Source organism: Rattus norvegicus, chromosome 5 (assembly GCF_036323735.1).
Source record: "Rattus norvegicus strain BN/NHsdMcwi chromosome 5, GRCr8, whole genome shotgun sequence".
NCBI lineage: Eukaryota > Metazoa > Chordata > Mammalia > Rodentia > Muridae > Rattus > Rattus norvegicus.
The window spans coordinates 149610972-149625622 of record NC_086023.1 but is presented as its reverse complement, the minus strand read 5'-3'; the positions used below and the strand labels follow the sequence as shown (position 1 = coordinate 149625622).

General features: G+C 50.2%; 1 protein-coding gene across 1 annotated transcript in view; it reads left to right on the top strand.

The window, feature by feature from the left end:
• The first annotated feature begins 623 nt into the window (after window positions 1–623).
• Window positions 624–14651, top strand: part of Oprd1 (opioid receptor, delta 1) — a 34756-nt gene continuing 20728 nt past the window's right edge. Inside the window, 1 exon segment of the mRNA NM_012617.1 lies at window positions 624–955. Coding sequence (NP_036749.1) covers window positions 729–955 — 227 coding nt within the window. The 5' untranslated portion in view covers window positions 624–728.

Sequence of the window (14651 nt, the reverse complement as noted above, 5' to 3'; positions counted from 1 at the left end):
GTGCCAAACCTAGGTGGGTTTATTTTCAGTGCCTCTCCATTGGGGCTATAGCTGAACGTATTACCAGTTTTCATTGGTAAACTTTTGGGGGAACCGGACGGTTTTGTTTTTGGTTCTTGGCCAGGAATCACTTGACAGTTCTGGAAGACTCGGCGAGAAGAGCGCACACAGCACGAAGTCACAGGGGGAAAAATATCTGAGTTCTTTACTCCGTTGTCTTCATCTCTCCCAAACCCTCTGAAGGAGGCAGCAGATTTTCTTCATCTTGCAGACACAGAGAATGAACTTGAGGGTGCTTAAGCGGCTCGCTCAAGGTTACTCCCGTCGTCCGTGCAGAGGCGGGAGGCGGGATTCGCATCCAGGTTCTTCTGACTCCGAAGTGGCACAGGGGGTGGGGCGGGAGGCCCGGCCGGGCTGGGGGCGCCTAGAGTCAGCAAAGTCCAGGCAGGGAGCGCGCGGGAGGCCTCTCCGGCCCAGCTCGGAGCCCGTGGTGCAGCGCCCGCCCCCGATAGCGGGCGCAGACTGGCGGCCGCCTCCGGACCACGTGGTGCGCGCGGCGGCTCCGGGCTCCCCGGGCTTGGGCGAGCGCTGCGGGCGGCCGACCGGGCGGAGGAGGCGGGAGCGAGCGCTGCAGCCTGCGACGTCGGGGCCGTGGCCTCCGTTTTCCGCGCGCCACTCGCTGGGTCCCTGCGCCCAGGGCGCACGGTGGAGACGGACGCGGAGGCGCCATGGAGCCGGTGCCTTCTGCCCGTGCGGAGCTGCAGTTTTCGCTCCTCGCCAACGTCTCGGACACCTTCCCTAGCGCCTTCCCCAGTGCGAGCGCCAATGCGTCGGGGTCGCCGGGCGCCCGCAGTGCCTCGTCCCTGGCTCTGGCCATCGCCATCACCGCACTCTACTCGGCTGTGTGCGCCGTGGGGCTGCTGGGCAACGTGCTCGTCATGTTTGGAATCGTCCGGTGAGTCAAGTCTGCCGAGGGCGTCGCGGGGTTTGGTTCCAGGGTCAGAGTGGACACTGTCGTTTGTAGACCAGATATCCAACCCCGATTTCCCCGGTTCCTGAAGGCCTGCATAGTGGCCAGGTCCTCTGAGATGATGACAGGGCGTGTGTGTGTGTGTGTGTGTGTGTGTGTGTGTGTGTGTGTGTGTGCTTGCACTAGCCTAACTACATAACATTTAAATCATCCTTGACATCTTTTTGCTTCTGCATCACGGAGGTGGGACAGTTTGGCATCACTTTGTGTGTCTGCCACGCACACAGTTTGTGATTGGGCAATATGACAGGTGCGTGTGTGTTTGGTCCTCTGAAACCTTGCAGGGTGAGCTGAGGTGCTCTACACAATACCTTAGGTCTTTGGAGCATTCAAAAGGGATAGGCTGTCTGTCTGCCTCGGGTTTTGGGGGCACTCCCCACATCATACTTAATAGTCATCTTCTGTGGTTGGTGTGTGTGTGCTGGTCCCAAACCATCGGTTTGTAATACTGTATTGGACTGAGAATGTGTTTGCATTATTTCTTGTCAAACCTCTAGAAGTCCTAGGTGAGGGAGACATCCAGAGTGGCTTTGAACAGTCTTTAGGTTACATGTTCTCTAATGGATAGACCCATTGTTCCTGGGGGCTAGTCTTGGATTCTCTCTTCCTTTCCCCAGTGGCCATGTGGTTAGGGCAGATTTATCTTCCTTGAGGCCTGGGCTACAGAGCGACTTTAAGGCCAGCTAGAGAATATACCAAGATCCCCTCTCAAAGTAAGAGGGGAGAGGGAGAGAGAGAGATTATTAATAGGGGCTTTAGGGGGTCACAGGATGTAGCTTAATTGATAGGTTATGTAGCTTGCACAAATCCCTGGGTTCAGTCCCTAGCATACTATAAATTAGACATGGTGGTCCAAGCTGCATCCCTGCAGTGGGGGTGTTGAAGCAGAAGGCTCAGAAGTTCAAAGTCATGTTTGGTTGCATAGAGAATTCGAGGCCAGTCTAGGATAATGGCCTTGGGATGTAGTTAAATGGTAGAGTACTTGCCTACCTACATGCAAGGTCGAGAACTGCCTAAATTAGCAAAGCAAAATGTCTCCAGCTCGTCTGTACCTGTGGGCACACCGGTGGAAGTAAAGCACGCCCTGCAGACCCCACATTGAGGTAAGGGCTCATAGCAGGCTCCACACTATGCCCTATGCAAACAGAAGGTTTTGGTTTTCCCCTCTGCCTGCTGCCAAGGTGCCAGGGGCCCACTGAGATGAGTTCTCAAGCCACACCTTTGAGATTTGGGAGCACTAGGACCCTGTCTTGTTTAGACAGCCTGTGTCTCTTGCCTCTGTCCCCTCTCTTGCTCAGATTAGGGGTTCAGATCCTGCACTCTCATCCAGAAGACATTCCACCAAGCCGACGCAGTGCAGAGGTAAAAGCCGGGGCTGTGGGGCAGGTTTCTATCCCAACTTCAACATGTCCTAGCAATGTGGCTTTAGCCAAACAGCTCAATTTCCCTGAGCCGATGATTAGAATAGTCTGTTAGAGCCAGGCAGTGGTGGGGCATGCCTTTAATCCCAGCATTTGGGAGGCAAAGGCAAGCAGGCCGGCAGATCTCTGTGAGTAGTTCAAGACCAGCTCTAGGGCAGGTTCCAGGACAGCCAAGGCTACACAGAGAAACCAACCCTCCCTAACCCCCTGCCACTCCCCCCCAAAAGACCCCACAGAGGCAGGTAATGGCGTAAGAGCAGGCATCTGGAAGCAGCCTAGGCCTTTGGTATGTGTTGCGGGTCCGGATTAACCAGCACATTGCAGCTGCTGCAGGTGTGCAAGCGTGGGTAGCTGGGGCCTAGTTGTGTGCGGTTTCCACAGTGGGCTTTGTCTCCGGTCCTTCCAGGGCACACATTTTGTCAGTCAACAAATAGAACAATAATAATTCTAACGTTAATCACCACACCTGTCCAGCCTCAGGTTGGTTTCTTTCCTTTTTGGGGGGTGGGGGGTGCAGCCTTGGCTGTGTTCACCATGTAGAACTAGGCTGGCCTTGAAGTCACCTCATAGAGATCCACCCGCTCTGCCTCCCTCCTTCCAGTACTGAAATTAAAGATGTGCATCATCACACTGCGTGAGAGCCCTTGATGCCCAGACTTTGAGCACAAGCCGCACGTGGCCTCTGGCCCCTAACAGCCACGCTCCAGGGACCCAAGGTTAGTTGTGACTCTGGGATCAAGTGCAGCTTCCTAGGGCTGTGGGATCGAGGGCAGAGATCCGGGGCGGTGATGCCTGGACTAGGAGGTGTCCGAGATGCTGCAGTTGGCTATCTGGAGAGGTGGGGTGGGGCATCTCAGGCAGAGAGAGCAGCATAGACTATGTGAAGTATAGTAGGGAGCAGAGGGTTTCTCCTGGGGTCTGGGTGGCTATGAAGGCTGCAGGACAAAGGTGTGAAAACCATAAAAGTGGTGTCCTCCTCCCTGGGGTTGTAGAGATCGACAGAAGCAGAAGGGTTGTCCGGATTGTCAGAAGCGGAGGTGTCTGCTGTGTTCTGAGCTTCAGTAGTGCCTGGAGGCAGTCGGAGTCTACCGACTTAGTCTGCCGTTCAGAATTCCCACCAAGTTGCAGATGTTGGAGGAGTCCCGCAGAGCCTAGGGACAAGGGGGGATCAGGGGGAAAGGAGTGAGACCTTGAGGGAGGCTTTCGGACAGGCCAGGGTGGTCAGGACAGATGGTGTGCTGGGACTCTGTCTGCTAGTCTGAATGGGGAATTGGAGTCTGGACAGGTTCTTGGCCCCAAGCTTAGGCCAGCCATGCTGTGAAATCAAGGGGCTTTGAGTGTCGGGAGTGTCAGGAGAGGCACATGTGAAGAATGGTGATCAAGAAGATGGGTCTGGGGGTTGGGGAGTTTAGCTCAGTGGTAGAGCGCTTGCCTAGGAAGCGCAAGGCCCTGGGTTCCGTCCCCAGCTCCGGAAAAAAAAAAAAAAAGAAGAAGATGGGTCTGGAAAAGGGTGGAGCAGGCAGGCAGAGAGCATGTGTCACATGCCAGGCGATTGGAGGAGCCCTGGACAGGTCACCAAAACCCCTGCCTCCAGTCTCCAGCCTCCGTGACCTCTCTCTGAAACTCAAGCCTGCTAGACCTAACAGGAAGGCAGAAATTGGCCCAATGACTTTGGATGAAGCAAAACAGGGAGAGTAGAGAGTGAACTGAGGCCAGGGCCTGCTGGCCTTGCCCAGAATCTGCCATTTCCTAGGTCTTAGGATCATTCCCTGGGGACTGTGTGAGTCACAGACACAGTGGAGTGAGTGGGAGGAGTGACTAAGGACACTGAGTCTCCCCTGAGCTTCTCCTGGATTCTAGGGATTCTCCAACCTGCACTTCAGTCCTACAGTGGGATTCAATCCTTCAACCCTTCTGTTCTCACTCACAGACTAGGACATGGGCTCGGAGACAGCAAGTGCTGCTCACTGCAAAGGAGGAGTCACAAGCTCAGCTTCTGTTCTGTGGCAGGGTCTCCTGTAGCCAAGGCTGTCCCAACTTGCTATATCGTTGAAGATGAATGTTAACTCCTTCTCTTCCTGTCTCATTTCTGCTCAAGACACACACCACCCACACACCACCATGTCCATCTTAGACTTTCTGATCCCCCAAACCATACCTTACCCACTCTGCCTGTGCTAGGCTTGAGATGCACAGAGAGAGGAGGTTAGGGCTGTGCAAACCTCAAGGCCTCAGCATTTGATACCAGCAGCTGCAAAGCTGGACATTCGAGCCACATAGTGCCATCACATGGTGAACATCATACAGGGGCCACCACAACAGCTATTACACAATGACCACCAAACAGTGGCCATCATCAGACAGGGACATTTTCTAAGAGAGTGAGCTTAAACAATACATATATTATCTCTCTGTGCCTCAGTGTTCTGCTCTGAGGAATGGCAGGGTGGTAGACCCTTACAGGGTGAGAGTGAGGAGGCCATGAGGTGTGAACCAGTTCCAAGTGTTTAGTAGCTGTTGAGACCCAGTGTGTGTGAAGCTGGCCCTGCAGGGGAGGGGTGAGGCTCCCCTCCCATTCAGTTGGTCAGCATTTATTAAGCTGTGGAGGAGCTCTGGCTGGATGCTACAGGGAAACTTTATCAGGTTGATATTAGAAGCTTCCTTTTGTATTAAAATAAAGATAACTAGCTAGTTACTTCAGGATCTAAGGAGACCTTTCAGCAGAAGTTGATATTAACCATAATCCTACTGCTTAATCATTTATGGGTATTTCTTTCCCATCTCTGCTTCTACACACACACACACACACACACACACACACACACACACACACACACACAGAGAGAGAGAGAGAGAGAGAGAGAGAGAGAGAGAGAGAGAGAGAGAGAGATGGATTTTGTAAGGTTGTGTGAGTAAAGACAATAAGGAGATTTTTACTCTGTAGCCTACACTGGGCTTGAGTTTCTGATCATCCTGCGTTCTAAGTTGCCCTGAGATACAAAATTGAAACCTTGTTTCAAAATAACAAAACCAAAGGGATAAGGGAAACGGTTTTCTTTAAAAAGCTGGTTTGGCATTAGAGAGATGGCTCAGGTATAGACCGCACTTCCTGCTGGTTGTTCTCTTTCCGAGGACCCAGGTTCAATCCCCAGCACAGACAGCTTAACCTCCTGTAACACCAGGCCGACCCCCTCTTCTGGCTTCTGAGTGTGCTACAAGAGTTCACAGACAAAGTACGCATGTGCATAAGATAAAAATAAGTATTTTTAAAAGTCCATGGTTTTCGGGCTGGAGAGATGGCTCAGCGGTTAAGAGCACCCGACTGCTCTTCCAGAGGTCATGAGTTCAATTCCCAGCAACCACATGGTGGCTCACAACCATCTGTAAAGAGATCCGATGCCCTCTGTATCTGAAGACAGCTACAGTGTACTTATATATAATAAATAAAATAAATCTTTAAAAAAAAAAAGTCCATGGTTTTCGATAGCCATATGGTAGTGTATTCTTCTACTGGGCAACTTGAATTTTTAAAAAACATTTGCTCTGTTTATTTTTTAGAAATCTATTTATTTTATTTTGTAAATATTTTGACTCTGTGGATGATGTGTACGCCTGATGTCCAAGAGGGTCAGAAGAGGGCATCAAATCTCTTGGAATTGGAGTTAATGGATGGTTGTGAACCCCCATGTGGATGCTGGGAATGGAACCTGGATCCTCAGTGACACTAACAAATGTTCTTAACCTTGGAGTCATTCTCCCAGGCCTGTCATCGTCCTTTTCTTTTCATTTTTATTTTTTTTTCTTTTTTTTCGGAGCTGGGGACCGAACCCAGGGCCTTGCGCTTGCTAGGCAAGCGCTCTACCACTGAGCTAAATCCCCAACCCCTCTTTTCATTTTTAAATTAGACGTGTTTATTTAATTAAAAAAAAAGTTTATTATGTATACAGCTTTCTTCCTGCATGTACGCCTGAAGGCCAGAAGAGGGCATCAGATCTCATTATAGATGGCTGTGAGTCACCATGTGGTAGCTGGGAATTGAACTCAAGACCTCTAGAAGAGCAGACAATTCTCTCAACCTCTGAGCCATCTCTCCAGCCCTTGTTTATTTAATTTTATGTGTAAGTGTTTTACTTGTGTGTTTGTACCTTTACCACATGCATGTCTGGTTTTCACGGAGGCCAGAAGGGGGCATCACATCCCATGAAACTGGAATTACAGGTTGTTGAGAACCATCCAGTGGGTGCTGGGAATTGAACCTGGAGCCTCTATAGGAACAATTGCGCTCTTAAATGCCGAGTCCTCTCTTCAGCATCGAGTTCTCTCTTCAGCGTAGAGTGGGCTAGTTGGAGTAGTCCTTCCTGGGGGGCAGGGGTGCCATTCAATACAGGGTTTCTTTGTGTACTCCTGGCTGTCCTCTGACTCACTCTGTAGACCGTGCTAGCCTCAAACTTGGGGATCTGACTGCCTCTGCCTCCTGAGTACTGAGACTGCCGGTGTGTGCCACCACGCCTGGCCTCTATGGCTAATTTGAATGTTTGTGCTTGTAGACTCCTCCCACGGTTTCTGTTCAGACTTTTCCTGCAGGAAGAACTGGCTGCTGTCCTGTATGGAGAGCTTCCTGTGGTGAAGAGATAAAGCAGGGGTTGGGGATTTGGCTCAGTGGTAGAGCGCTTGCCTAGGAAGCGCAAGGCCCTGGGTTCGGTCCCCAGCTCCGAAAAAAAGAACCAAAAAAAAAAAAGAGAGATAAAGCAGACACTAGAAAGCCCCCAGTGGAACTTTTGTGCCAGAGACTCAGATAGACGAAGAAAAGAGAAGACAGGCAGAAAAAAAAATCAGGCTTCCTCACTCCATCTGGGATCACGAGAGTAAGCCTCAAGCTGTGACCCGAGGACTCAGCCCCTGCACACACACCCCTGCCAGATGTCTAGACCTTGAGAGGCAAGGGAAGGCATGATTTGGTTACACTCAGGATCCTGGGACTTTGAAATCAAATTGGCCACCCAGAATATCCTCACATGCACGGAAAGGAGCGTAATCGCAGGGTAGAACAGAAAGCCCAGCTTAAATTAGCAAGTTACGAACTCGGAGGCTGATGCAGCCCTGTTTCCAGTTGCGGGCTGCAGGGCGGGGTGGGGTGTCTGGCTGTGTTCTACTGATTTATAGCTTCCAGCACAGCTGCAGAAATCAGTGGCTTTGTCTCTCTCAGGCCTGGAGGCCATGTGAAGCAGCTCTCCCCACAGCTTTCCTGCCTCTGTGACGAGTGAGAAGCTTCAACATCCAAGTCCAGAGAGGTCAGAAGAACTCCTACTCAGGAAATGCCAGGGGCTCAGTATGGCTCAGTATTAAGAACCCTCAGAGTGTGTGTGTGTGTGTGTGTGTGTGTGTGTGTGTGTAGGGTAGGGGCTGGAGAGATGGCTCAGCGGTTAAGAGCACCGACTGCTCTTCCAGAGGTCCTGAGTTCAATTCCCAGCAACCACATGGTGGCTCACAACCATCAGTAATGAGATCCGATGCCCTCACCTGGTATGAAGGTGTACATGCAGATAAATCACTCAGACATAAAATAAATTAGAAAAGAAAAGAAAAGAAAGAAGCCTTGCAGTTCTTCTGCAAGATACCGGTTTAATTCTCAGCTCCCAACTTGGGCGGCTCCCAGTTGCCTGTAACTCCAACTTCAGGGGCCTGACACCCTCTTCTGGCCTCTCTAGGCATCTGCACACATGTGTGAACACACACCCAGATACATATACACGAATAATTTTTTAAACATTTATTATTCTTATCTGTGTGTGTGGGTGTCTGCCCTTCATATGTGTCTGTACCACACATGGGGCTGGTCCCATCAGAGCTCGGAAGGGCCTCAGATCTTCTGAAACTGGAATCAGAGATGGTTGTGAGCCACCATGCGTGTCCTGGGAATCAAACCTAGGCCCTCTGGAAGAACAGTTACTGCTCTTACCCACTGAGCCATCTCTCCAGTCCCACCTCTTTTATAAAAAAAAAAATCTTAAAAACAACAAAAACCTCAGCTGCACTCACGCCTTTGAACCCAGAGTTTGGGAGGCAGAGGCAGACAGATTTCTGTGAGTTCCAGGCCAGCCTGGACTGCAGAGTGTGACCCTGTCCCACAATAGGACCAAAACCAACTACGGCAAAGGGAGGGTGTGTTTCCTTCCTCCTCAGAAGCAGCTCCATCAGCAAGTGCAGGGATTTGAAACATGGAGGACTGTGGTCGAACACTTACTTTATTAATTAAAAACATTAAAAACTACATTTATTTAGAGGTCGGAGAGGTGGTGCGGTGTTTAGAGTGCTTACCGCTCTTGTAGAAGACACAGGTTCTGTTCCTAGCACCCACAAGGAGACTCATAACTTCCTGTCACTTCATTTCAGGAGATCTGACGCCCTCTCAGATGCCCATGGGGCAGCTGCACACCCAACCCCTTAAAAAATGTTTTTAAGAATATATTTTTATTACTTATTTTTTACACGTGGGGTAGAGTGTTATGGTTTGGTCTTTTGCTATGTACCCTAATGATAAATATGGGCCCCTAAGGCCTGGTTGCATACACAGAGGGATGCTTTGTGACCTCCATCCTTAATTTAAAACTGTTGGTTGAACGGAGATGCAGACAGCTGATAGCTGGGCAGAAGAGAGGTAGAGTTTTGGTTCCCAGGCTTGGGGTGGGAGGCAGGACTACAAGGGAGAGAGAGAGAAGAAGGTGGAGAGAGGAGAAGATGCCATGGGGTAAGAATCTTAAAAACATGGCCACAATGACTGGCCAATTGGAGTTAAGAGCGGCCCAGGTGGAACATAGCAAGTTATAACTCGGGGTTATTGATTGGGAAGTAGAGACTAATAGCTTAGAAGGTGGGTATCTGCCTAGGTCTAGCGCTTTAAAGGTTTATTATAAATACAAAGGTAGTATGCCTTTTATCTGGGGACTAAATGACCAAAGGAAGGGTAGAAAGCCCAGACTGAGATTAAATATTTACTGTGACATTTGTGCATGAAAAAAGAAAGTGGAGGTGGAGCGAGAGGGGGTCAGAGCGAGGGCTGGTCAGAGCGAGGAGGGTGGAGCAAGAGGGGGTCCGAGCGAGAGGGGGTCCGAGCGAGAGGGGGTCCGAGCGAGGGGTGGTCTGAGCGAGGGGTGGTCCGAGCGAGGGGGGTGGAGCGAGAGAGTTGGAGCGAGAGGGGGTCAGAGCGAGAGGGGCGGGGGCGGGGTCGGAGCGAGGGCAGGGGCGCTGTTGGGATGGATATGGCTCAACAGTTCAGGGAAATCAACTGTTCTTCCAGAGAACTTGGGTTCAATTCTCAGCATCCACAGTTGACTCACAGTTGTTTGTAATTCTAATTCCAGGAGATCCGATGCCCTCTTCTGGCCTCCACTGGCACCAGGCATGCACGCGGTGCACAGCCATACATGCAGGCAACTTGATATACACACCAGCGGGGATAGCACAGGCCTTCACCCCAGCACTCACTCGGAAGGCAGAGGCAGGCGGATCTCTGTGAGTTTCAAGCCAGCCTGGTCTACAGAGTGAGTTCCAGGGCAGGCAGAGAAACCCTGTCATGGAAAACCAACCAACAAAACAAAACTAAAACCCCACCTATACACAAAATAAAAATAAACAACTGAGTTGATTTTTAAAACAACAGAAAGATTTAAAAGTAAAAGAAATAGGTTCTTTTTAAAATTTGAGACAGAGACTCACTTAGGTCAGGCTGTCCCCTGGCTCCCTACATAACAGGATGACTTGACTTCTCCTCGAAGTGGAAGTCCTGTGATTACAGCGCCGTCCCACCACTGCCAGTAGTGCTGGGAATGCATAGGGCCATTCTGGGGACGGCTGACACTGTCATCCAGACCCATAGAACCCCAGATTTCCTGGGCCAGTGACGCAGCTGGAGAGGCAGCTGGATGGGTTCAGATCCAAGTCTTTTGCTGAGCCTGTCTTCTCATCTGTGACTGGGTGAGACACTAAATTGCCACATCAGCACCCTTTCCATCAGCGGCTTTCCCTGAGCTTTAGACACACTTCCAGAAACCTGAACAAAGCAGCAGAAGAGACACAGTCCCTGCCCTCTGGGAGCTGCCATTTTTTTTTTCTTTTCTTTTTTTGGAGCTGGGGACCGAACCCAGGGTCTTGTGCTTGCTAGGCAAGCGCTCTACCACTGAGCTAAATCCCCAACCCCCAGGGAGCTGCCATTTTAACAGAGAAAGGATAGACAATCCATTAGTCAGTAGAAGACAGATAGATGGCTAGGGGCGTGGTTAAGTTGGAGGAGCGGCTTGCCTAATGTGCCAGGAAGACCTGGGTTCAAATCCCAGTCCCGCACCAGCCATGAGTGGTGGTGTACAATTGAAGTTTCAGCTCTTGGGAGGTGGAAGTTCAGAAATTCAAGGCGGGGAGGGGGCCTTAAAAAACACATGCCGTCCACAGACAATCAAGAAAACTTAACTAGGCAAAGAAGATGGGGTGGAGGGAATACCGCTGTGTATGGGAAGTGAGAGCTGAGCAGAGGGGGGCTTAGGAGGAAGAGTGTTTTAGGCAGAAGATGATGCCTGTGTACCCCGATGGGGCTTGTGTGGCCCTCAGACTGACTCCTACAAGGAAGGTTGTGCTACGATGTCTGTGGCTGGCTGCCTAGCTCTTGGGACCAGGGACAAAGTCAGGAGAGAGACTGCTGCCCCGGCCAAGCCAGATAAGCCTGCAGGACCTGTGGGGGAACATCTGCTTCCCTTGGTTACGAATGTGTATCCTGCCAGAGTGCCCAAGCACCCGGTGTCTGGTAATTTTCCATCACTCCTTGGAGGAGCAAACAGAGCTGCTGGGTGGGCAGGTAGCCATGAAGCCTTCCTCCTGCTTCCTTAGGCCTGGTCACCCCAGGTCACCCAGGCATCCTAGCAAAGCCTAGTATGTGTGCTTGGCCAAAACCATCACTAAAGGCAGACCAGCCATGACATCTTGCTCCTGCATGGGTTAGAAGATCCAAGACACAAATTCTCACTTAATCTTCAAAACCTACCTGATAAGCAGGAACAATTATTCTTTTCTTTTTTCTTTTTCTTTTTAAAATTTATTTTATGTGATTACACTGTTGCTGTCTTCATGCACACCAGAAGAGGGCATCAGATCTCATTACAGATGGTTGTGAGCCACCATGTGGTTGCTGGGAATTGAACTCAGGGCCTCTAGGAAGAGCAGTCAGTTCTCTTAACCACTGAGCCATCTCTCCAGCTCTCTTTTCTTTTTTCAAGACAGGGTTTCTCTGTACAGCCCTGGCTGACCTGGAACTCGCTCGGTAGACCAGGCTGGCCTCAAACTCACAGAATCTGCCTGCCCCTGCCTCCCCAGTACTGGGATTGATAGTGTACACCACCAGCACTCAGCCACGATGGCTTTTGTAACTTTGATCCCCATGGTTGAGGGGTGAAGAGACTCATATTCACTGGTCCTGAGATTACCCTGAGTCTTTATTAGTTCTGCTTTTATCAGAAAAAGAGCCAGTGGGCTACCATTCTCTAATTATGGGTAGATAAGTCTGATAATTGGTATAAGAGTCTTCAGGTTGGAAACTCTCTTAGCAGTTGCCTTAGTCAGGGTTTCTATTCCTGCACAAACATCATGACCAAGAAGCAAGTAGGGGAGGAAAGGGTTTATTCAGCTCACACTTCCACATTGCTGCTCATCACCAAAGGAGGTCAGGACTGGAACTCAAGCAGGTCAGGAAGCAGGAGCTGATGCAGAGGCCATGGAGGGATGTTACTGACTGGCTGGCTTCCCCTGGCTTGCTCAGCTTGCTCTCTTATAGAACCCAAGATCACCAGCCCAGGGACGGCACCACCCACAATGGGCTGGGCCCTCCCGCCTTGATTGCTAGTTGAGAAAATGTCTTGCAGCTGGGTCTCATGGAGACATTTCCCCAACTGAGGCTCTTTTCTCTGTGATAACTCCAGTTTGTGTTAAGTTGACATACAAAACCAGCCAGTACAGTCAGGGTTTGTATTCATGTGCTAAACATCATGACCAAGGAGCAAGTTGAAAAGGAAAGGGTTTACTCAGCTTATATATCCACATTACTGTTCATCACCAAAGGAAGTCAGGACAGGGACTCACACAGGGCAGGAACTTGGAGGAAGGAGCTGATGCAGAGGCCACAGAGGGATGTTTCTTTACTGGATTGTTTCCCCTGGCTTGTTCAGCTTGCTTTCTTATAGAGAACCCAGGACCACCAGCCCAGGGATGGCGCCACCCACAATGGCCCTCTCACCCTTGACCATTAATTGAGAAAGTGCCTTACAGCTAGATCTCATGGAGGCATTTCCTCAAGGGAGGCTCCTTCCTCTGTGATGACTCCAGCTTGTGTCAAGTTGACACACAAAACCAGCGGATACAGTAACCCTCTAGTAAAACTGTTGCAGCATTCCCCAGGAAACTGATTGTTCTTCCAGGGGAAGGGGAAGGTGTCAGTGTTCTAAAGTAATACTTAATTTAGTCTAGCGTCATGGGGGGTGTCACCTTTCACAGGATGAGTCAGAGGACAGCTTGGTGGGAATCACTCCTCTCCTTCCACCTTTACCTGGGTTCCAAGAATCAAGTTCAGGTTGTCAGCAGGCTTGCGTTGTTGGGCGTCAGTCACCTTTGCCCTCTGAGCCATCTCTGAGGCCCTCGGGGTTGTTCTGAAGGCCTGGCAACTCTTCAGATAGGGCTCCCACAGATGATCAAGTTTAATCTCCTTCATTTAAACTCAACCAATTATAAAACTCCTTCCCAGCCATACCGGAGTTTGATAGGTGGATACTGTCGTTTAGCTGAGCTGACCTACAAAAGTAAAGGTTAGACAGGGTCGTGTGGCCTTGGATAGGCTGCTTTGCCTCTCTGAGTCTTAGTCTCCCAGCTGCCTAGTTCTGGGGCAGTGCTCAGGGTCGTGGCTCACTGATTCTTGTCAGGATTAAGTATGGTGGCATTATTCAAGGGCCTCCTAGTTCCCATCACTTAGAGGAGGGGGACTGGGTGGCAGAGAGTGATAAAGAACTTTCTAGTCAGACCAGACTGCCACCATGTTGATGCCTGAGAAGAGTTGTATTGCGTTTAGGAGCCCTGTCCCCTGTATAAAAGAGGTTCAGAATTTGAAGTTTGTTAGCATTTTGGCATGGTGGGTGCCAGAAGACTGCCTTTCAGGGACCTTCAGAAAGTCCTTTCCTAGTTGGGACTTGTTCCTAAGATCAGGGAAATATTGTATCTTGGAACAAGACTCCTAGTTTACCCATGACTTCCAGGAAGCCCACTCGGGTGTGAGCAGACAAGCCCTCGGTGAGGCCTCCATGCCATATAAATGTCAAATCTCCATGCGCTTGGCGATGAACCTTTTATGGAGGAAGTGTTAGTAGCCAAGACAGATGCCCTCATGCCCACACACCCAGAGCAGGCAGACAGCAGTGAACTCAGCTTTCATATCATGAAGCAATACATCCTCTCACGTCTCCAGGCTCCGAGAAAGGCCCTTCTGGAAACATTTCTACTGGTCCCTTACCCACAAGGTCCCCAGTATGTCGTGATTGCCTGCTTCTGGAGACCATGCCTGATATCACACTGGCCATGGCGATCCTGAAACCAGAGCCAAGGCTGGGCCTGGGTCAGCTACTGAATCCCTGGTCAGACAGAGATTCAGCCTTGGATGTCATCAGCCACCTCAATAAAATGGGAGGACATTGTTTCGTGTTGAATAAACTTATAGCCAGAAAAAAAACTTGTTTTTTTTTTTTTTTTTGTTTTGTTTTGTTTTTGTTTTTTTTGTTTTTGTTTTTTTTTTTTTTTTGAGACAGGGTCTTATGTAGACTTGGTTGCCCTAAAACTTGCTATGTAGACCAGGATAGCCTCAAATTCATCTGCCTCTGCCTCCTGAGAGCTGGGATTAAGGGTGTGCGGCATCACACCTGACTGGCTGCACACTCTTCTTGGACTATAGGTGGGGTGCCACACGGATCCATCTTGGGAGCTCCTCCTGGCCTTAAATAACCCTGTTCACTCCTTACAGCCCCTCCCCCAACACCATATTTGGTTGTTTCCTCTTACTACCTCACTCACCGTGGGAATTTCAAGATTCCTTCAAACGACAGCAGAGACATAGACAAAGTCTGTGCTTATCAGTTTGGGGGGATGGTTCAGACCCCCCCCCCACGGAAACTCGTAAC